This window comes from Drosophila melanogaster, chromosome X (genome assembly GCF_000001215.4).
Source record: "Drosophila melanogaster chromosome X".
Classification (NCBI taxonomy): domain Eukaryota; kingdom Metazoa; phylum Arthropoda; class Insecta; order Diptera; family Drosophilidae; genus Drosophila; species Drosophila melanogaster.
In genome coordinates this window covers 13,539,114-13,561,670 of record NC_004354.4, presented here as the reverse complement: position 1 = coordinate 13,561,670, position 22,557 = coordinate 13,539,114, and the positions used below count along the sequence as shown (strand labels likewise).

The following is a 22,557-nucleotide window of genomic DNA, read 5'->3' as shown; positions in this document are numbered from 1 at the left end:
AAAGTGGTCGATTTGATGGTCTTTTTGTGTTTCCGCCTCGATGTCGCTGATAGGGCTTATCGGGAATATACCTACATGGCCAGATAAGAAGCCCGACCTCAAGTGACTCAGATCTTGGCAAACTCTTGTTGAATTTCTAATCGATTGGCCAATTGGAAGTAATGGGGTTTAACATCGAGAAACAGGCAAGTTTATTTTATTAACCCATATAGTGAAAGTAAATATTGCACTAGAAATGTTATAAATGTTAAGTAAATTTGATTTATATTTTATTTTTTTATCTCGTTATAATTTATACATTTAAAATTCTTTCGAGTCGTCAAGAATGTAATTGCATTCATAATATCATAATGGTTATTACTTTTTTTTTTGTTGCCGACAAACTTTCTCGCTTATTGTTTGTTACATATAGCATATACATATTTCATGGAGCTGTAGTTAAACACAAAAAGTTTATTCCGCTTTTTAACATACTAATAACAATAGCTTGCGCGTTTACAACTCGTGGTTAACCAGTTATCTCGTTCATTTGTTGTGCCACCTTTTCGAGTTGCCTTACATCCGTGCATGTATCTCCATTTAACCGCCCAATATTCGCCAATTTGAATGGGGGAATCGCTTGATCCTTTATTTATTCGCCACATTGCAAATTTCTTGCGCGCGCTTTTCCGCTTTCCCACTTTTCCGCATTTCCACTCGTCCAGTCGTCCACGCACTTCACTTATTTAGTGGTCGCTGTCTTTGCAGTTCGTTTTCGTTCGTTTTCCTTTTGTTTTCCCAGCATTGTTGCCTCTTTGAATGATTTTTCTTGTTTTGCCTTTCAAGTGGATCACTGTTTTTTGTTTGCATTTTCGCCCATTTACAACTATTTGAACAAGGGAAAACGTGGAAAGCTGGGCGCAAAAGTTAAGAGGGGTTGCTGAAATTGCTGTGCAACGCAACGTTTGCACCTGTTTACAGTGGCTTGTGAATTCCCAATGCTGGACTGGTGGTAGGGGCTGTGTGGGGAGTGTCATTATTAAGCTTTACGATTTTTCCACGATTTCCCAGCAGCTTTGCGCGCCCTGCTCTCGAGCAAACCAATTAACCAGAGATAAGTCTAACTTGACTTCAAACTGGGTAAACAAGCTGCATTCTCGAAATACGCAAAAATGTTGCAGATTATAATACTTTAAATCAACTTTGTTCGGTTTTCGTTGTGCATCTTCTTTTTGTGGGTATGATGTTTTTATGCCACTGCAGCCTAATGAATTTGTTTTCGCCCAGCCAGGCTCCATTTGGCTTTGTGCAACGTTTTAACCTCATTTTGGCCTCTTTATTTAAACCCCCCCCCCCCATTTCTCTGTTTGGCCAACTTAATTTCACCTAATACATTTTAATCATTTCCACAGTACCACGAACTAAATGCCCTCCTTCATTAACCCCTTGCTGCTCCAACCCATCTATCTGTCACGCTTTCCGCTCTCGATTCGCATCCGTTCTCCATGGGTCCATCTTTGCTGGTTATACTTTTCTGGTCGCTTTGCTTATCCTTGCCACACTGTGAAAAATAAAGTTGGCCACACCTGGTTCAAGATTAACATAGCTCCTTAGTTCTCATCTTGATAAGAATACTACTTCTCTATTAATATTAAATTTAATTGTGTTATTTAATAATCCAACTTTATCAAGTACTTTAAATACATACTCCCAGTTTTTTTGCAGTGCATTTTCTATTGCAGGGCCAGTTGCAGTCGCGGTTTCGCTTTCTGGCCACACAATGCGGCAGTTTTTCGAGGGTAGCCAGGGGCGGCGAACGCAGGAGGGTTGCTTCTGGGCTAGGTGCATCCTGGTTTCAGGGGCCATCGCCGTGGGTCACATCCAGACGCACACATACATATGTATGTATGTATGTATGCATCCAAGCATGGACTCGCACTGTCTAGTCGTCGCCGGTCACTCACGTGGGTCTGCGGTTGCGACTGGTCTGGCTTTGGCTTTGGGCTTGGGTTTGGATTCCTCCTCCCTCGCGCTGATCCGCCGTATCAGCTAATGGGTGCAGAAGCAGCGCCAACGCTTATATAACCCGCAGGAATCAGCCCCCCAACCCTTGGGCCATGCCCACCCAACACTGGCAACATCAACAAACCAAAGCCAACCGAAATGTGGAGCATTCAGTGGATTTAATGGTGCGTCCTTGTTGTCCAGCACTTTAAGATGATTCAGCTTTAAAAGAGGGGCTGTGGTCAGGGGAAGGGGTGCGGAGTGAGGGGCGGGGGGTTGTGGAACACTTAATGGCAGTCATCTGGTAATACGTAATTAGGGGCGGGGTTTCAACTGCAGCCAGAGCTTAAAGTCTCATCAACGAGTCCGGCAATTTCAATTGTTGCCCAGGACTTTTTGCAATTGGCATAACCAATGAGGCGGTTGGTTGAGAGGGGCTCCCTCAAAGGTGGAGTGGGGGGGGGGGGGGAGGTGGTCATTCTGAAATGGGGGACTTTTTAAATACAGGGGGGAAACGGGTGGCTGAAAAGCTGGGTAGTCACTGAACTAAACTGCAATGTGTGTGTTTGTGTGTGTGTCCTGGGACCATTTATGATTTGTGAAAAGTTTCGTGTGCACCGAGCAATGCGGTTTCATTGCCAGTCACGCCCCCTTCCATGCCCCGGTTAAAAGGCCCCAGCAGAAGCAACTTTTATGCACAAACTGTGTAAATTATTTACCGAAAGTGCTTTAAGCACCCCACAAATCGGGCCCCATAATCGAAAATCACGCAATTTCACAATTTAAACACCAAAACTTAGCTTCTTTTCAAAAGCAATCTGAAAAGCTAAATAATAAACTAAATAATAGTTCTTGGTTTCTTTTATGTTTACAATTTAATTTTAATGTGCAGTTTAAAATGTAATCTATTTTTTTTTCTTACAACTTAACCTTTACTTAATATTAAACTTCCAGTTAACCTCCAGTTAACAAAAAAAAAGGAAGACTACTTTACTATATTTGAGAACTCCTGCTGTTCACTGACTAATCACAGCTGGCAAGGATCAAAATGTAGCTGCCTTTTGGGAGGATCCACCAATCTCGGCACAAAAGGGAACTTTTAATTATACAACACACCGCACCGCAACCCGCCCCCCTCTACCACCATGCACTCGACTTCGCTTTTCCGGGCATATCCTGCCAGTTTCCATTTCCCGGCTCATTGCGAAACTTCTGAGCGCAACTTGAAAGGCAAAATGGGGAAAAGTGAAGTGCGGAAAAGCGCAGATGTGAGGGGGGGGGGGGCGGTGGAGAGGGGGATAGGGATATGGCATTTTACAGCTTGATTTCCATTTGCCCATTGGCTCTTTGTTTGTTTGCTGGCCTCTTTCTCTGTGGGTTTTTCCATGACCAGCAGATTCAACTGGTGTCGGCTTGCTGCAACTAATAAACAAACAAAATTATAACTATTTATGCCATATATACAAACTTGAGCACTTAATAGTTATAAAATACAAAGACTTCTATATCCATTGTTAAAACTTTTATTCACGAATAATTATCAGTTGATACTGAAAAATGATAATAATAAGCGAACAATTATTGCTTAAATATTGCCTGAGTAAATATTTATTTATCTCTTTTCCAAGTGGCTTCAGTAATTAGGAAAGTTCCTTTTTTGGAAATTGGGCTAAGGGCTAAGAAACAACCTCCCCCCCGTTGCCACCTTGTTAACCCTTTAACAACATTTTCGGCAATAAAAACAAGTTTATTGCCGCACCCCCATGAATATTTGTCTTTGTAGCTAAACTTTTTGTCCCCAAGGAGCAATCGTCAGAAAATGTGTTTCATTGTAGTTTATTTCTTTCGCAGCTAGTTTGTAGTTGTTTAAGTTCAAAAAAAAAGTTGCGAATAAAAAAGGGATTAATGGAGTTTACGAAGAATTTCGGCGGCTTGGTTCAAATCGGGCACGCTTAACATATAAGCATAAATATGTTTAAATGCTTATTCAAATACATATGTTTAAGTGCATTTCATATAAAAAATGGCTAGTTAAGTATTAAGTATAGAAAAAAAAACTGTAGGTAAGTAAAGGGAAATCCCTTTGACCAATTTTTAGAACTGACCACTCAGCTCGTCGTCAAAATCGGAGGTGGGTGGCGTGTCCTTGACATCCGCCCGCACCGTGTACTCCTTCTCGTTGACACTGTAGTAGATGTTGAAGTACCTGCCCGACTGAATTCTCATGGCAAGGTAGCCACTCTGGCCGCGATCCTTGGCCGTCCGCTGGTAGATCACATGTCCGCTGCTCAGGATTACGCGCACCTCCTGCGAACCGTCCTCGTTCTTCCGCGCATTCTGCCGCATGATCTGCACCAGCTGCGTCCTCAGTGGATTGGAACTGGGCTTCAGGCCCGGCAGCTGAACGAGCGGCTCACAGCGGCAGTTGAGCTTCTGGGTGAGTGGGCATGTGGTCTGGGGATTGGGTGACGAGCCGAGCAGTTGGCCCGGCACCGCGGCCACCGGCGCCACTGCACCCAGTCCCAGGTTGCCCAGATTCAGGCCGCCCAGAGTGCCGAAGCCGCCGTTTAGCGAACCGAGTCCCAGGCCGTTGATCAAATTGGGCAGGCCACCCACCCAGGTTCCGATAAGTGGAAGATTCTGGCTAAACTGAGGCAGCCAGCCGGACTGCGGCTGCTGGCTCTGGGCATTCGAACTGGAGGCCACAGGAGTCACCACCGTAATCGGCTGCAATGGCTGCAGAGGCTGAAGTTGCTGCAGTGGCGGCAGTGGCTGCAGCGGGGGATTCACATTAAGGCCATCGAAGAAAACGGGATAGTTGCCGCTGGAACCAGCCAGGCTGCTCTGGCCACCATTGGCGGTCTGGGAATACGATTAAGAGGAAAGGTAAATGTTTAAAAATTGATTGATTTAACCTAAAATCTACACCTAAGTTTGCCACGACTAGTTTGCTTCAATAATCACTTACCAATTGGCGTTTGTCACGGCGTTCCAAGGACTCCATGGGATCGTCCTTTTCCATGGATTTTTCAGTGGAAGTGGGCATGGGTGTCCTTGTACTTGCTGTCGTTGTTGTGGCTAAAGCCAGTCCAATAGCAATGGCAGCCATAAAGATGGTAAAACTTAGAATGTTGGCCATGTTTGGTTGCTCAATTGTATTTTTTAAATATATATATTTTTTTGTATTTTGTAAGGATTGTTCTTTATCAGACTTCGCTTTCAGTCGCTTTGCTGTGGTGACCAGGCTCGCCACTTCTTATATATGATTTTTGTGGTCATATCGCGATATTAAATGATATTTTGGGCTGCAGTTAATTGAACCAGATTTGCCAAGAATCAAAATGGTTTTTAACAACCAACAAAAAAAAAACTGGCTTTGCCAGTACACAAAATGTGGGTCAGCATTTAATAACGGCCATATACTTATTTATATATTCCTGCAAAATTACAGCATCTTCATTTGAATGCTTATGGAACTTAAATTCAATAACCACACAATGGCCAACATACAATGCCACTGGTGGATCTGCAGGTGTCCATTAATTTTCCAAACCTGTGCAATTAATTTACCAAGCGAATTCAAACAAATTGCTTACCTTTACTCGGCCCATCTCCTCCATTGTTTGCCAATTTTACACAAATTAATTCCTCATACATTGCACACGCCTAAGCTAGAAATCTTTGCCCACAGATATACTTACTCAACAAATGGCACATCACTTGCATGGCCATCAAAAACTTCAAGAATTGGGCATTGCTCATGGATTTTAGAAGATATTGTATTTTGTATTTTTTGAAAATTCAAAAAAAAAAAGTCGCAATGAGGAAAATGTCATTAAATATGCCGGCACATAAAAATACACAGTAGCTATATAACTTTTTGACAAATTGCCTGGGGCTTGCCATGTCCAGCGGCCAAAATCAAATCAAATTAAATTTGTGCCAAAAAAACAGGAAGAAAAAGAAGAGGAAACGCAAAATGCGGCATGGCTGGCGGAAAATGTTTCGTTTGCATGGAAATTTCGTAGTAAGATTTTAAATTTTCCCGAAGGCAAGAGAGGGAAACTAAGAAAGAAGTGGAGTGAAATGAACAAGTTGCTTGACAGCCGCTTGCTGTTGCGGACTCATAAATCAAAAAGTTGCACATTAAAGACGCCTTTGGTTCAATTAAATAGAAATTGAATTAAATTACAAAGCTGCCTGCCCTTGAAAACGTGCAAAACATCGATGCAGAACCAGGATTATGAACGAAATAAGCGGCCAAAATGATTCAAAGTGTTAACCGGTTTGTCGAGCAACAAGCCCTAAAAATAATACTTTAAAACGTTGAAAACGCTTTTATGACACAAAGGTTACGAAGACAAAGAAGTCCAGGTAAAAAATTAAAAAGAAAAAAAAAAACATAGTTAAACATATTAAAATATCACTTCAAGCAGTGCAAGTAACATTTGAATTTTAATTATGTTAATGAAACACATGTTCTAAATAAAAACACAGACGGTAACTGAACCAATGAACTTCGATCACCCCTGGAACAAACAAACTCCGAACCAAATACCCTTTAGCACATTTACGAGCTTACACACAATGTGGCGATTATAAAGATTTTTACAATCCTGCATCTGAGCTCCCCCTCTCACCCCCCCTCCCCCATCATTCATTCAGTACATATGCTTATTTACTGATTTTCATCATTTTTCGGTTTTAAATGATTATATAGTGATGCATTTTAACCCTTGGCTGCTGAACGGGGTGATAAGAGTATTTAACATTCCTGGTAATTGAAAATTAGAAATACAAACAGTAGGCAACGCTGCGTATACGTAATGTGAGGAACTATAAATGTAAATTAATTATTGCTTGAAAATTATAAATTATTATGCATTATTCTAAATAATATTCCTGGTTAAAAAAAAAAAAAAAATAAAAATCATTGCCAGCTTAAACGTAGCAGTTTGAAACAAATTAAAGTCATACACTGCGTATGAGTAATATTCTTTTTCAAGAATTTAATATAATAGCATTCTCTACTTTTATAGAACAAATTAAATAATGCGATTATAATGAATACTAAAAAGCCATTATTTTAGTGACAAAATATTTTTTGTTCAACATTATTTACTTCACGGGTTAAGGCCACTTTGGCTGGTTCATTGTGGGCTCTTCTCCAAAGTGGTTCAAAGCCAGCTTATTTGCCGTTCTGGCGTATAACGGTATTGTACATATATAATGCATATATATATATTCCCGATGTTTAGAGTGCAGCCGACGATAATGGTGATGATGATGATGATGATGATGCTGATGATGATGATGATGATGATTCAGTCAACTTGAATTCAGCTGCAGCCTGCAGCGACTGACTGCCTTTGATTCGTATAAATACAAGTCCGGGCCTTTTGGCAGCGTGCAAAAGGCAAGGAAAAGCGCCCGCAGACATGTCATCAAACAGAATCCGGCCGGAGTTGGTACTCCTGCAGCTGCTGCTACTGGCGGCCACATTAATCCCTTTGCTGCAGGCCGGGATAGTTACAGCTCCGTACTCCGAATCGGATTCGGATTTGGATTCGAATCCGGACACCACCGCCACCACCATCGCCACCATCGCCACCATCACCACCGACAACTACAACCCGCATGCGGAGGAGCTGCAACTGGAATCGGAGACGGAGGCCACTGCTGCTCAAGTGGATGGCCAACGCATCGACTGCAAATTGACTTTCGATGCGGCGACAATGGACTCGTTAGGCTGCCACAATGAGGGGGCGTTGCCGGAGAGGGGGGCGTTACCAGGCAGTGGTAATAAGCCGGTGGAGGAGATGCCTGAGGCAAATCCAGACTGGCGGCGCCACTTGAAGTCACCGGACAGCCAGCCCATCTATGAATTACAATTGGTTGTTTGGCCCAGTGACATCGAGGACGGTGATGACTTCAGTCCACCGCTGTCCACTACAACAACAACAGAAGCAACAACAACGACAGCTAGGACCACTAGAGCCACCAGTAGCACCACTAGCATCACCCCCAAGCCCACCCAAATTGGGACACCTATTGAGCAAATATGGCCATTGTACGAGGATCAATTGGTTGTATTTCCGCAAATGGACTTTGAAGAGGAGAATCTTGATTATTTCTTCGACGAAGTGCCACCATCCACATCGTCGACCACCGGTCGCCCGTTGACCACCAGTCATCCCACCGGCACGCCCACTCCCACGCCCATTTATGTTGTGCAAAACTATCACGTTATACACCCCAATGGCACCGAGGAGTACAAGTGAGTGGATTGTCATTAATTAATCAAAACAAAACAAATATTCAAACTAAATGCAAACTACGGTTTTTGAATATATGTACATATATGTAAAATTTTTAAACACAAGTAAAATACCCTAATCAATCATGTTACCAAATCCCCCCTAGATTGGTGATGAGCAACGGCCTGGTGAACTACAAGAAGCTGTACTCCAAGAAAGTGGGTGACCGGTTGATCAACGTTCAGGAGGGCTACAATTCAGTGCCCATTCCAGGACCTAAAAACCAAATCCAGACACAGTACTATATTGCCGACGAGCGGGGCTACAATGTCTATAGAAGTGAGTGTGTCCAGAGTTGCCATCAATAGTGATTGTATATTCCATTTTCCTTTCTTCCATTTTCCCACGCCCCCTCCTGCCGCCCGCTCAGTCGAGCTCCACTATCACCAGCCAGGGTTGTTGCCCAAACATTTGCATTACAAAGCCACAAAAGCGACCAATATGTGAATGAGGATGGGCAGGATTTCCAGTTGGCGGCACAGTGGTGCTAACCACTAAGTAAACATATATATATTTTTTTTGCATTTTTTTTTTATAACTTATTTTAGCTGAAGAGTTTCCAATAAATTGTAAAGAAAACTTGTATTTTTATTTAGTGTTTGCATGTGAAATTAAACAAGATTTTTTAAATAGTTTAAACTGGCATATATACGCAGATATATTTGTATCTTTTGCTTGTGAGTTAAGTTTTTAATTTCAGCTGTGCTTGCATATAGTTATAAAATGTATAAGTATTTGTTTATTATAATTTTTCGACCCAAGGTTCACTTTGTTGGGTGCAAAAAAATGGCGAAATAAAATGTAGAGCCCACAAAATGATTTGCAGTGTTTTTATTTTGTTTGTCTGTCGCTTTTGGTGTTACGTAGTATATGTTTTTTGTTTTTGCGTTTTTTGTCCATTGCTGGCATTTTGTTTTTTTCACTATTTTTATTTCACCAGATTTTGCAAGCACCCAATGTTGTTGTTGTTGTTGTTGTTCAGTCCGATTTCTATTCTATTTGCTGTTGCTTTCTCAATCGCAGTGCTACTGATTGCCATCTTCGGTGGCTGCTGTGCAGCTGCTGCACTGGGAGAAAGGATATGATATAGATAGATATAGATATAGATATATAGATATAGATATCTATCTATCTATCTATAGATATTAGATATGATATGATATATATAAGATAATATTGCTGAGATATTTTGGTACATCTGATGTGTTTTTTAATAGGTACAGAATAATGAAAGTATGTTATGATAACAGGTTTCAGTATTTAGCCAAATAAATTAATTTAAAAATATATGTTTTTAGTTTTAGCATTAGTTTTAGTTTAACTAATGTGCATAGCTCTATATTATATTATATTATATTTTATTCCTTTAATTGAATCATTTTTATTGAGTTTTATTATCTATATTTAACATTATTCTTACAATCAGTTTGAGCTTCTCTGAGTGCACGTTGTTTTCTCACTTAAAAAACCCGTGGGCAGTCGAGGGTTAAGGGCAGGGGCAAGGATGATGCTGATGATGCCATTTAGATGCATATCAAAGTATTTCACTTTTGCCCAATCCTTTTGGCATTTCTGCATACATATGTACGTATTTATTTATTTATTTATTTACTTTTTGCCTTCTGCTGTAGCTGCTGGCAATGTCTTTGTTGTTTCTTTCAATTGTAGTTTATGGCTTTTCCTTGCCTCGATTTTCCAACCGTTAGACCCACCGCCCCCCCCCCCCCTCCCCTCACTCGCCGCATTTTCCCTGTTTGTTGTTTATGCCGCAAAGTTTTCTTGGTCCTTGGGCGTCAGCCTGTTGGCAGCTGTGCAAAGTTACTTTTTGGGTCTCGGCTTATGATTATTTAAATTCATGTCCGACCTTACTTTATCGGTTTGCCCCGATTTCCATGATTTTCCCAGAATATGTAGTTAAATATTTTTATTTGGGTTTTTATTGGGTCTGGCAATTAAATTCTTATGGAATTATTTTGCAATGTATTCACAGTAAGTATGAATATTATTCATATATCCCCGGAATATCTACCTGTTTATAAAGTGATAACTACTAAAACTGGTTTGGAAGCACTCGCTTTTCCTCGGCTCACGATCTCTACCCCCACCCCCCCACCTGTTTTTCCCCCTCTCAAACCTTTGGCAGAGCTCTCATTGTCTTCCATTGTTTATTTTGGGTTATTTTTCAGTTTGCAGCTCGTATATCCGTATATCCGTTCCTTGTCGTCTTGGCCGTACGTCGTTCCTTTTACGGCCTTTGTAATTATCACTTTAATGAACTTTGCTAGTTTGATAGCGCACCTCGCCAAAGGTAGCATCACCCCATTCCCCATTCCCCCTCCCCCAGAGCTCCGCAATGGGGCCAATGAGTGAGATGGCAGCACCCGGGGGAAAAGAGAGAGACGACCGCTGAGGCGGCGGAAAGAGAGGATGCTATTGCTACGTGCACGAACGGCTCTCGCTTTCTCCTTCCAGCGCGTGGTGTGCCTGTAGTTTTTATTAAGGAATAAAATTAGTGAGCGCGTGCCGGGAACGCCAAAAATGCCAGTTGCAGTTCGTCCTTTTGCTCTCCTTCGTCCTTTGCAGCCCCATTCTTTCGTTCTAAAGGAAACGGAAGCACTGGCAAAAGCCTCGGGAGCACTGAAAGAAATGGTCTTAAATGGGCGTTTTAATAGGCAACTAATGGACACCATTATAGGTATTCATATCCGTTGCACCTTAGCATAGAAGGGTATATTTGAGATGTGGGTAGGTATGTAACAGCTAGGTGTGGCATTTATACAAAAATATTAAAGCAGAAGTTGCAAAAAAAAATATATATATTTCGTAGCAGTTAGAATACTTTATTCTCTATAGTTCTACATTTCTATACTTAGATATTTTATGCAACTACATGTGGTTAAATTTTCCCAAAAATATCACTTTATATTAAATTTCTTATTTTGTGTTGCACTACCCCTTTTCGTTCAGTGCATTTCAAACGGACTGAGTTCAAGTTGAGCCAACGAAACACTGACTGCAACAGAGGCCGAAAGTTATGCGAAGCGAATGTGCGCAAAATAATGCAAGATAAACGCGCCAATTTCCATGAGAAGCAAACGAACAACAAATTCGAAGGCGAATGAATCGTGGAGCCAAGTGGGATTTAATGGGGAAAACCAAGTGGTGGAGCAGCAAAAAAAGAAAAAAAAAAAAAACTTCGCAATAAAAACTGAAGTGCTAGAAACAAAACAATTGCACTTGGTATTGAAAAACAATTTAGGCTTTTCAAGTGCAATTTGCTGCTAAAATGCAACATAAAACTTGAACTGAAATTAGCTGAATGCCCAAATATGTTGGCAAGCCAATTATGAAATATATATCATTTAGCAATTATTGCAATTGCTAAAATTTCGCTGGGTGCCGGTGAACTGTGCGAGAAATGAATGCGAGGATTAATTAACGAGCGATTACACAAGGATCATGCTTAAATCAGCCGAATGCCGAATTACATACATCGTGCCCAGCGAAATAAAACCCCAAAAGTGTGAATGTGCCAAATGGAAAATGCCCGGAAAAGTGGTCGAGCAATGAAAATGGCTGCGAAGCGAAACGAAAAATGAAAATACAAATTGAAATGCAGCAAGTCGCCTTCGTTGTCGTGGTTTATTTTCCAGCGCAACGGCAATTAATCATAAAAGCAGATTTTAACACGAGCTGACTTTATGCCATATAGTATATATATCATATGCACACATACAATACATATGGGTATAAGTTCCCTACTTCAGCTCGAACAATCCATGAAGTGAGCAAAATATCTTGTAATGTGTTTATCAATATGTGCGTATGGCCATGGAACATGGATCGTCGTCCTGTGTTCCGGAGTTGGGAACTCAATTCCAGAGGACTCCTTGCCGCAGCCAGCGAATAAATTCATTGATTTAACAAATAGCTTCGTGTTCATTTAAAGCCAAAGAGGCAGAGCAACAAAAAAAATTTTTAACTGAAATTACGCCTTTTTGCGGCCAACAAAAGAGCGTGCATTTATATGTATATACGTTATATGTTAAATGTTTTTTATATGCATTATTATGCTGCTACTAACCTGGTCGAAATTCTGCTCGTTCGCAATGCTCTTAGTGGATTTTCGTTAAAAATTTAAATTAAATCCACCGTTGTTGTGCGGCTCGCAATTCCCTTTGTCCTGCTGTTTTTTTTTTCTTTTTTTGTATTCTTGTCGCCCGATTTTTTGGTAAGCACATTTTTTATTGGCTAAAGCGAAAATAATTGCTGGGACTTCACTTAATGTATGCCCACAAAACAACTGGCTCGAATCGAGTATCTCTCCTGTTCAAGTTGATGAGCCGCAATTTGTGGTGATTTTTAAATATTTATAAGGGCACTTATTTGCTGATTTAGTTTAGTCTGGTTTTTATTTTTTCAGCTTCGATGAGCATTAATTATTTAATTAGCACTCGTGGTGGAGTAAAGAATGTTGCACAAATGTTTTTAATTCGCATTTTATTCATTTGGCTGTTTATCGGTTGGTTTTTTTTTTATTACAAAAATTATGGTTAAGACATCCAAACCAGCAGTTAGCCCAAAATTCCTCAGATATTTAAAACATAAATTGCTGGGCCCCTCAATTCAATTTGGAATGTTAATTCTCTGTGAGGAAATTCGGTCGCAATGTCAGTTGAATTTAATCCGCTGCCAATAAAGTAATTCCAACAAAAAAAAATGTGCGAACTTTGTGCAAATTCAAAAGGAAGAAGGTGCACACGAGTTCATAGCATAATTTGCGGCGTGCATGCTAAAATAATGAATTTCCGCTTGCATAAACAAAGGAGTGTGGCCAAAGGAGTTAGTTAGACAGGATCTTGGCGGACAACTTGTGCCGCCTGGCAATTCCATTAGAGCAGCAGCAAAAACAAAAAAAAAAAATAATAATAATAGTTGCGAAAAAAGAACGCAGCGAAGGAATGCAATTAGCTTGCACTTCATAATTGACTCAGGGCTGCAGTTGAGGTGGCTCCACAAAGTGCTCGCCTCACAAATGATCACATCACATGACATTCGTTGTGTGAGCCCAGCTTGATTTCTCAGCGCCTTGCCATATTTTCGTTTTTAATGAACCATTTTCTCGTTCATTTGACTGCGCTAAGCCCAGCCCTATGATAATTTCATTTGCTTGCTTTTCTCGCTCGTTTTTGTGATGGTTAACTGCCAGGATGCGGTGTCCTGTGTCCGCTGTCCGCTGTCCTTTTCCCTGCTTTCTTTTTTTGGTGTGTTTGCAGGATCTCGCAGCCTTTTGCTGCGGTCGCTGATGAACTGCACACATCAGCCGGCACGGCACCCACCGGCAACAACAAACAACAGCAATGTCCTCTTGCCACACCCTGTCCACCCACAACACCAGCCATGTGTCCTGCGTCCTTTGGGAGGTGGCACCCCGCTAAACGCGACTTTCGCTGCTTAAAAGCCATTTTTGCATTTTATATTTAATTTTTTTCGCCATCCTTTTTCGACACCCACCACACCTGCCCCCTCAACGGGTGTGCCGCAATGCTTATCCCTTTTTTCGCATACCCTTTAGAAGGGGTAGCCTGCATTCTATGTTAAGTTCAAGCAGCTAGTGAAAACAATCGAAAATATTTGTAAAATTATATTTGCAATAGTACTTTAATGTGTTTCTATGTTGAAAATAGTAAATAAATAGTTTTATGGAAATCAATATGGATTAAATGTAGCATTAACAATAAAAATTGTAGTAAATTATAAAATTAAATCGTAATATTTTTTTAGATTTGTCCATAGTTTACTTAACTTAATGCGGCATCGTTTTAGTGTGTTTTCCTCTATGGTCAGGCCAAGTTAATTTTGGTCCTTGCTCATTTTTTTTTTGAGTCCTTTCCACCTCTGTTTATTCTTCATCCTTTGGCTTTGGCTTACTTATTTTTGTTCGTCACTGTTTTGGTTTTTTTTGCCTTTTTCGCTGTTTGTTGTCGTTGCCGCAGCATGCAAACATTTTGTAGCCGTTTCCTGGGCAACTGGGGGCGTGGCAAAAAGGAGGCCCATGTCCTAGTTAAACTTTGCCTGCTTTGTCACATTTGCAATATTTATTGCCTTTTGATTATATTTCAGGCGAGCGAGGAAAAATATTTATATATTTTTTTGGGCTGGCATTTACGATTCGGCTGATGTGAATTTAATGGAAAAAAAAAACCAAGAATGGGTTATGGCATTGACATTGAACTGATGGGCAGGGGTATGGGAAACTTTTCATGGTTTCCCTTTAATCAAGTCAAAGTTTTTCAGGAATTTATACTTATACTCCCTTTTTATGCTGTCTTTTTTTCCTGTTACTCAGTTGCTGGATTGTTCATCTCTTTAATAAGCGTCAAAGTTAACAAAGTTGCAACTTAACTTTTTTTTCCTTGTATTTGGCTTTATTCCATTCTTATTTTCCGTTCCATTGCCCCTCGCCTCAATCCATTTTGCCGGCTTTTTCTTCCCGGACAAGATTTGTAAAGTTTCATTGATAATTTTAACGACTCCCGGCTACATGTGTTCGTCCTGCAGGAAGTCGGAAAGTGGAAAAGCGAGAAAAGCGGCAAAGCCTTAGTTCTGGAGGGGATTTCGAAAGGGGATTGCCGGTCCGTGTTGAACTGCAAAGGCACTTTAAGTACTTGGCCAAAGTTGGTTTTATTGTGTTTTTCGTAATATAAAACACGAACTGTGCCGTCCACACTTAACCAAAACTGAGCAAGAGACACTCTAATTACTGATGATTTCAAATACACTTTGTATTTAAATTGCATATATACTATACTATACATTTTATTTTAAATTTCACTACCTTCCGCCTTTTGTGAACCCAAATTGTTTTAATCGAAATGCCAATTTACCATGACATTCGGCACTTTTCATTAATATCAAAATTGAGTGTAAATAGTTGAAGTTTGCTTGCACAAAATAAATTAAAATATATTATAGCGAAATGCCTGGCATCAGCAAAGCCGTCGCATTCAATTACGCATAACGATGGCAGAGTTAATTTTTTTTTTTATAAAATGTTCGTAAATAGAGAGCTGGCCAAGAGCATCTAGCTATTTGCCTAACCAAACCATTTTGCCTCCTTTCATTTTTATTTTCTTAAGTTTCGTGGCTTTTCCATTGGATTTATCTTGGGGTCTGTGGAGCCGAGCTTCTCAATGGGAACAGTGGCAAGCCATCGAGTCAAGTGTCGAAGGCCACGAACCTGCCTGCCCCAATCCCTTTTCCATCCGTTTTTCACCCATTTTCCAACCGCGTGCCACCCACTTTGGCCTCCACTTTCCATCGCCTTTTCTTCGGCTTAGCAAAGCAGCGATGCAAGTATTGCTTTCATTGCAGCCAAAAGCTTGCGCTTCTGCAATTTCCTTTTTAATCCAATTTATTTTTGTTTGTCTTGATTAGCAAAATATTCTGCGATTCAAGTCCTTAATGTTCGTTTTCTCTTTGGCAAAACAGGCGCGTATTTCATCTTCAGTTATTTAATCATTATTCTTATGCAACACTTGGCTTAATCTGATTTGAAATCAATTTCAATTTTACGAGCACACAAATCAATGCTTTATTTTTTTCGAGGATCCAGCAATTAAGCTGGCCCATTGCAATCCGATCTCAAGATGATTTTTTATGGCCTTTTATGTTTTATGGCTTAATAGTCGGGCCCACAATCAAAAATGCAAAAAAAAAAAAAAAAAAATGGAGCTGCCAGTTGAATTCATTCCGCAAGTCAGCCGAGCGTTGAACTCGTTTCCCAGGTATCCTGTCGGCACTTAATAAATTTATGATGAACCTTCGCACACTCGAGAGCTGCGAATCGGAGATTCCATTCCCATTTCGTTTCAAATCGCTGCTGTCTTACACTCCAAATGAAATGTATTTTGTAATTTCATAAATACATAGATATATACATATACATATAAAGTCAGATACTTAGATTTATACATTAATTCTACTGCACAGAATAAAATTGATCAATGAAATTATTATGTAGGCAATAAGTGCGGTAATTATTTATTAAGTCAACTTGTTTTTTTTTTTGCTGAAAATACCTTATAGTTTTTCTCTGTGCACTGGACATTTTCTTGTTTGGTTTCGTTTTCGTTTCTTAATTGCCCTCGGCTCGAGAACCTCGCCAAAAATGTGTTAAAAATGCAAAAATATGTCCAGATCCAATATGTATATATATTTATATATATATAACCCCAGGGTGGCGAGGGGCCGCCCTGCACTTGTATGTTTTATTGCCCGAAACGCTTTGTGGTAAATTTATTGCCAAATTGTCGGCGACTTTCGAAAAATCGCGAAATCTTCGCAACGAACTCTGGTAAGGGGGGCTGGAGGCGCGAAGGGGCGTGGACAGCAATAAAAAACAGATCCACAAAACAGCTACAAACAACTGGAAACATCTTCAATAATAAATTCATAATTTTTCGCTGCTTTGCCTTAATAAATTTTTATTATTTTTTAATCCCATTTCATTGAACACAACAAAAATGTGGACAGAAATTAAATTCATAATAATATAATACGAGTAGTCGGGGGCACAAAATTAAAAAAAAAAAATAATAAAATAAGGTATAAAAAACGATGTAGGGAGCCAATAATAATAATGGGCATGGTGTGCAATTACGAACTCTCAGTAGCGGCCCCTACGATTTGTCCCCGCCCCCCTGGGCGTGGTCGTCGTGATGGAGGGGTTACCATGGGCATCCAGACGGGATTGAAACTGAGATTGGAACTGGGAACTGGAGACGCCATCAGATGCCGCGGATGCCGCAGATGCCTCGCTGACCATGGGCACCTCGATGGAACGCGGCAGATTGGGATATTCCTGCGGCGTGATCGCTGTGGGCGTAGCAAAATAATATAATTTAATATAAACCAGATTCGAGTGGAGGGCTATCTGTGCTCTTGGGCTGAAAATAATCGACGGGTGTTTGCGTGTCTTATTAATTTTCGCTGAAAGAGTTGCGATAATGGTTGGCTCGTTTACATTAATCATTTCACTCGTGTTCAAAAAGAGCCGTCATTCGTGTGCTCTCACTCGAAATAATCGATCTAGTGTATCAAATTATATAAAAAAAAGGGTAACAAAGTACACAAATCATATCCTTCCTATGAAAATAATTTGCTTATTTATGAATATTTTAGTGTTTAATACATAAAATATTTCTAAGAATGAAAGCCCCTTGTCATCACTTTGAAATTCTTTGTGATCACTTCACACCGAAAACCGCAATTCCGATACTTACACTGATTCTGTCGATAGCCAAACTGATCGGCATTGTAGAAGACGGTGATGTAACGCCCGTCGGTCATCCGATAGGCATAGTAGCCCACAACCATCAGGGTCTTTACATCGTTGATCTTAACGAAATATCCACGTTCATAGCGAGCGGTTCCATCGTCCAACTCGAATCGATACTCGTAGCTGCCGTCGGGATATCGGTTATCGAATCGATCTAGTAATCGCGCACTGGGCGCCGACTCTTTGATCTGCTGGGCGGAAATGAGGGTGGCGCTCAGCAGGAAGATGGCGAACAGGATCGAACCGGAAGTGGCCATTTTAACTCGGATCGGTGTGAATGTGTGTGTGGATATGTGGATGTAATGTGATTTATGGGTGGTGGTGGGATGGATGTGTGGGATGTTTGGGCTACGCAGGTGGATGGTGTGTGTGCTGTCGCGCGATGTTTTCTTAGCGGTTTAATTCGGAAACAGTGTAACATTGGCTTTTTATAGTCGACATCGAGAAGGCAGCGAGGCGAGCAGCGCAGTCGGCGGCGACCGAGGCAGCGAAGATCTTTAGCCTGAGCTGAAGCGGGATATCCGAAAGGGTGACTGAGAGCCGAGTACACGGCTAGAAAAGGAGTTGCGCCATTTAACCATTAAAAATCCTAGCAATAAGCCAGCTAACTGCATTACAAAATAATTAGAAGCTTAAGACTTATGAGGCTCGTTTATATTTTATTTGTATCTATCAGAAGTCATGAAATATTTTGATAAAATCTATATATATATATTTGTAGAATATAATGCAGAAATCGTACCTTTTTCGCTCAGTGCACGCACATCTCTCTGAGCCATTGCCGTCAAAAATTCTCGACGCTTAATCATATAAAAAAAATCTTAATTTCATCTACTTACACACATGCTTATCGGTGTGCCCAGCTCAATGGGTTAAAGGGGGCGGTTGGGGCGGGGCAGGGGCTGGACAGGTTGCTAACTGGGCAATTTGGTTGCGCCTCTTTTGTGTGTTTGCTTTTGGCGCTGTTCGCACGGCCGCCAAATTGCTCACAATGGGTTAACCAGTGGGTTTCGATAATGTTGGCATTCCGGGGGTTAAGGTGGAAAGGGGGCGGATGTGGCGGAAAGGGCGTGGGGCTAAGCAATCACAGTTCGAAACTGATACGGCAGACATAATCGATTTGCAGCCAATTGATGGATGGCCAGGGAATCGCTATAAAGTGCCTTTTGTGCTAACCGTTGAGAATGGCTGTTCAACAACTAATAGGCAATTAAATTCATGTCTTTATTAGGCTGTAGAAAATATGGTTGTTTTAATTTGTGAAAACACTTTAGATATATGTATATAAAGACTGAAGTGAGTAGTAGGTATCTTTATCCGTCGAATCTATATTGCTGGTTTCTATGCTAAATATACTATTATATTAAAGCTAATAAGCTGGTGTAATGATTTATAAAAATTGTATAACATTAAGCTAAATATATTTATGGTTTAAGACATAAAGATATAAGGGAAGCGGATCCTTAGATTGCAGCCCACGGTGCTGGGCAGCAGCTAAAAATACTACAATTCTTGCACCCTACAATTTGGCCAGCCAGTACGTGCCGCCTGTCATCGTTAAGCTGAAAGGCAGCGTATTCCGAGCGGTGGAGATGCAACACCAGGGGCGGCACATGATCGGTGGGGGGGGGGGGGGGTGCGTAGGGGAAGGAAGATATGGAGCAGCAGGAGCATCAGGAGGAGCGAACGAGGCGAGCGTCCTGTGGCCAATTAGGGCTAATTTATGATTTCAATCATTTCTTAATTGCATTTAATGTGCAGCGATTTAGCGAACACAGGCCTGGAATCTGGCCAGCTGAATGCCAGGGGCGCACAGGGGGTTGGGGAAATGGACCCACTTGGTCAGTCGGCCAAAGTTAATGATGTGCAATTGAGCCGGGGGGTTCGGGCAGCCGAGAAAGCCCATGAAGCCCAGGAAACGCAGGAGCTCAGGGACAGCGAAACTTATTGGTTAGTGTTGCTCGGGGGCAGCTGTCAATATGTCGACACGGACTTATCGCCGTTTAATTAATTTGCGCACACCTCAAAGGTCACGCCGGTGCATTAAGGCCCAGTCACCTCTTAAGCAGATAGCATTTATGAAATAATTTAATATTTTTTGCTTCTTATTTTTAGCCACATTGTTTTGCATTTTTCGCGGCATCCGGCGCAGATTTATGGCCAAGTCGCAGTGACAAGCGCAGTCACAGTCGCTCAGTCAGTCGGGCAGTCAAGCTGGCAGTCAGTTTGTCACTGTGGCAGTTTGCCACTCTGTCAGTTAGTCACTCTGTCAGCTTGTCACTTTGTCAGTGCGTCAGTTGGGCGGGCAGAAGAGGCGCGCTAAACTTGCCAAAGTGGCAACAGATACATCAGGCACTTCCTTCATCCTGGCGCAAACTGATTTATTTATAAACGTATTTTATCTCTGGCTGTGACAAAGCATTCATTTCGCATTCCGGCCAGGCGAGGAACAAAAGGCGATGCTCGGCAGCAGAAATTAAAATACAAAAGTGCAAAATGTTTGCCAAACTTGTTGCGCCCATCGAGACAGAGAAACAAAATTTGCGTGCTTATTCATAATTCAACAAAATGATTTCGTTTATCTCACTTAGCAGTACGAATTGCTGCAATACTTGTATAGATTATATAGAAATCACTTGCATTGTGCGAGCCAAAAAATATGCCACATTTTTTCTACGTGTAGCTGTAGCAAAAAGAGCAGTGGTGGCCTCCAAGGGGGCGGTGTAGTTGAGGTGCCTCATCAGCAAGGTCATTTGTTTTGTCTGTCGATGGACAAAGACAGCATCCAAAAAAGAGTCAACAGGAGAAGAATGAAGATCTGGCTGCTCTGCAGTCGTGACAGGAAGCGATTCCTGGTAGTGTTGCCGCTGCACAGCGAGAAATAGTCGAGTATTTGGAGTATAGTATATTTTATTTATATAACTTAAATATGAATCATTTTTAATTTTTTAGTTATTAGTAGTATTGCTTACTATCTTTCAGCTTATACTGAGTTGATAATGATCAACTGGCTTACGTTGTTTCTGCAAGTGTAGCTGTCTGTGATGCTAAATGGTTGAGACAACAACGCTGTTTGTCATTACCGTGCGTTGGTTATTTTTGGGCAGGATGCAGTTTTCCCCCGGCAGCAGAGCAACATCAATGGGCACGGAGCAGCAGGAGGTGCTGCCCGCCCGGTTTGTCTTGCTCCGTGGGTGTCAGTTGGTGGGGATCCTCAACATTCTGTTGACGACGTGCCGCAGCTTTCAGCACGCAACGAAATGGTGGCACCGTGGGCAAAACTGAAAGAAACTACAACAATTTAGTTATATATATGTAGCTTCTGAAAGAAAGAAATGGCTCTTAAGATAACATAGTACGGGTAATTGGTTTAAACACTTGCAGTTAAGTAGTTAATAGATTCAGTAACTTGTAACTTATTCAGTCAGTATGAGATTCCCTAGTTGATACTGCTCTTTCTGGCTTATTTGTGTGACAAATGCACTTAGCACACGAATACTTTTCACAAACTTCTGTCAAACTTCATAGCCTTACCCCACGGTAACATCACGGCAATTGCTCGCAAGTGAATCTACAGCTGCGGCAATGAAATGGCCCAAAAAAGTAAGCCCAGCTAAGATACAGATACAGATAAACACACGGCGTTCAGGCGCAGCTCCGAACCGTCTGAATCGGACAAAGTTACACACAAATAACGTATAAAAGTGGCTTATAAAACAAAATTTGTATGAATGGTCCATGTAGCGCTGCCTGCTACGTGACATGACATCTCCGAGATACAACTTGTTGTGGACCCTCTTGCTTACACCTCCCACCACCGACCTCACACTTACCCACACCCCCCCTCCCAAAAAAAAAAAAAAACTTTGGACTCCTCTGGAATAGCTACCTTTTGGTCTGGCCTGGTCTGGTCTGGAGCACTTTGCCCACTTTTTTGCGGCTTTGAGTCTGCTGCCTGTTGCCGGCAATGGAATAATTCCCATCAAATCACGTCCCGCCCTCTCCCCTTTTTATTTTTTCTGTTTTATTCCTCTTTTTTTTTCTTATGCGGTGCTCTTCAAAACTCAGATACAGATTTCTGCTGCTTTTCCTTCTGGCTTGTGCGTTGTTTTCTTTTTTTTTTATGTGATATGCCGAGCATCTCAAAACAATTTGTAAGACTTAAGCTGAGTTTGTTTGGTGTCTTGCATAAATTATAAAATCCGCAAGCTGAGTGCCTGTGCAAAATAAAAAACAGCAATGATAAACAAATACCGGGAAAAGGGAGCAGGGAAAGGGGCGTACTAACAACGAAACTTGCTGCAAATACACAGAAAAAAAAAATGCAATTAGTCAATGATTATTTTCTAGAAATTGATACAAAGAAGGATAATCTCTGTTCTTGGTCTATTATCAAGTGTTGCCTATTTTTGAAGCAGGATTAAGTTTGTGTCATTGTTTTTCCATACAAATCTACCATTTTCCTAAATATATAGAACTCATTTCTCTCTGTGCATAGAAGAGATTCCCGGCAGACACATTTGTATCTCTCTATCTCGGTTAGCATAAATTTATTAAGCGGCTAAGCCGGGCCGAAATTCACAATTCTCAATTACCGAAAATATGGCAGAAAATCTGGTCAAAACGTTGCAATCGTGCGCTTTATCCTTCTAATGTGTATCTTACGGATGCGAGATGCGGACTCTCGACTAATCCGAGTCAATAAAATTCTAACCATAAAAAGGGGCCATTCCTTCCAGGCCAGTCACATCCCTCCCCCCTCATTTTGTGGTCCCCCTTTGCTCCCTTTGCTAACCCACTTGCCCGACTTCCTGCCGGAATTTGCTGACCGTGGTCGAAATTGCAGCTGAGGTCCTCCCATTAAATCTACATTTTTGCGGACACCATGTGTGTGTCTGTGTGTGTGTGTGTGTGTAG

The 22,557-nt window shown here is 41.2% G+C and overlaps 3 protein-coding genes across 6 annotated transcripts; 1 reads left to right on the top strand and 2 right to left on the bottom strand.

Annotated features, from left to right (window-relative positions):
• Window positions 1-3,804: 3,804 nt before the first annotated feature.
• CG32631 (uncharacterized protein) lies at window positions 3,805-5,199 on the bottom strand. Its single transcript, NM_167372.2, has 2 exons — window positions 4,952-5,199; window positions 3,805-4,845 (listed from the first exon to the last, which is right to left on the bottom strand). Exons 1-2 carry the CDS (start codon window positions 5,120-5,122, stop codon window positions 4,078-4,080), a joined length of 939 nt encoding a protein of 312 aa, NP_727714.1. The 5' UTR covers window positions 5,123-5,199; the 3' UTR covers window positions 3,805-4,077.
• A 671-nt stretch (window positions 5,200-5,870) lies between these two features.
• CG11816 (uncharacterized protein) lies at window positions 5,871-9,112 on the top strand. Of its 4 annotated transcripts, NM_001272586.1 has the most exons (4): window positions 5,871-6,357; window positions 7,405-8,260; window positions 8,407-8,579; window positions 8,671-9,112. In NM_001272586.1, exons 2-4 carry the CDS (start codon window positions 7,422-7,424, stop codon window positions 8,745-8,747), a joined length of 1,089 nt encoding a protein of 362 aa, NP_001259515.1. In that variant the 5' UTR covers window positions 5,871-6,357; window positions 7,405-7,421; the 3' UTR covers window positions 8,748-9,112. The 4 variants fall into 4 exon arrangements, with proteins under 4 accessions (NP_001259515.1, NP_001259514.1, NP_001259516.1 ...); NM_001272585.1 differs by having other exon boundaries at window positions 8,407-8,871; NM_001272587.1 differs by lacking the exon at window positions 5,871-6,357 and having other exon boundaries at window positions 7,406-8,260.
• Window positions 9,113-16,763: 7,651 nt separating this feature from the next.
• Cpr12A (Cuticular protein 12A) lies at window positions 16,764-18,028 on the bottom strand. Its single transcript, NM_132668.2, has 2 exons — window positions 17,585-18,028; window positions 16,764-17,177 (listed from the first exon to the last, which is right to left on the bottom strand). Exons 1-2 carry the CDS (start codon window positions 17,895-17,897, stop codon window positions 16,969-16,971), a joined length of 522 nt encoding a protein of 173 aa, NP_572896.1. The 5' UTR covers window positions 17,898-18,028; the 3' UTR covers window positions 16,764-16,968.
• Between the last annotated feature and the right edge of the window lie 4,529 nt (window positions 18,029-22,557).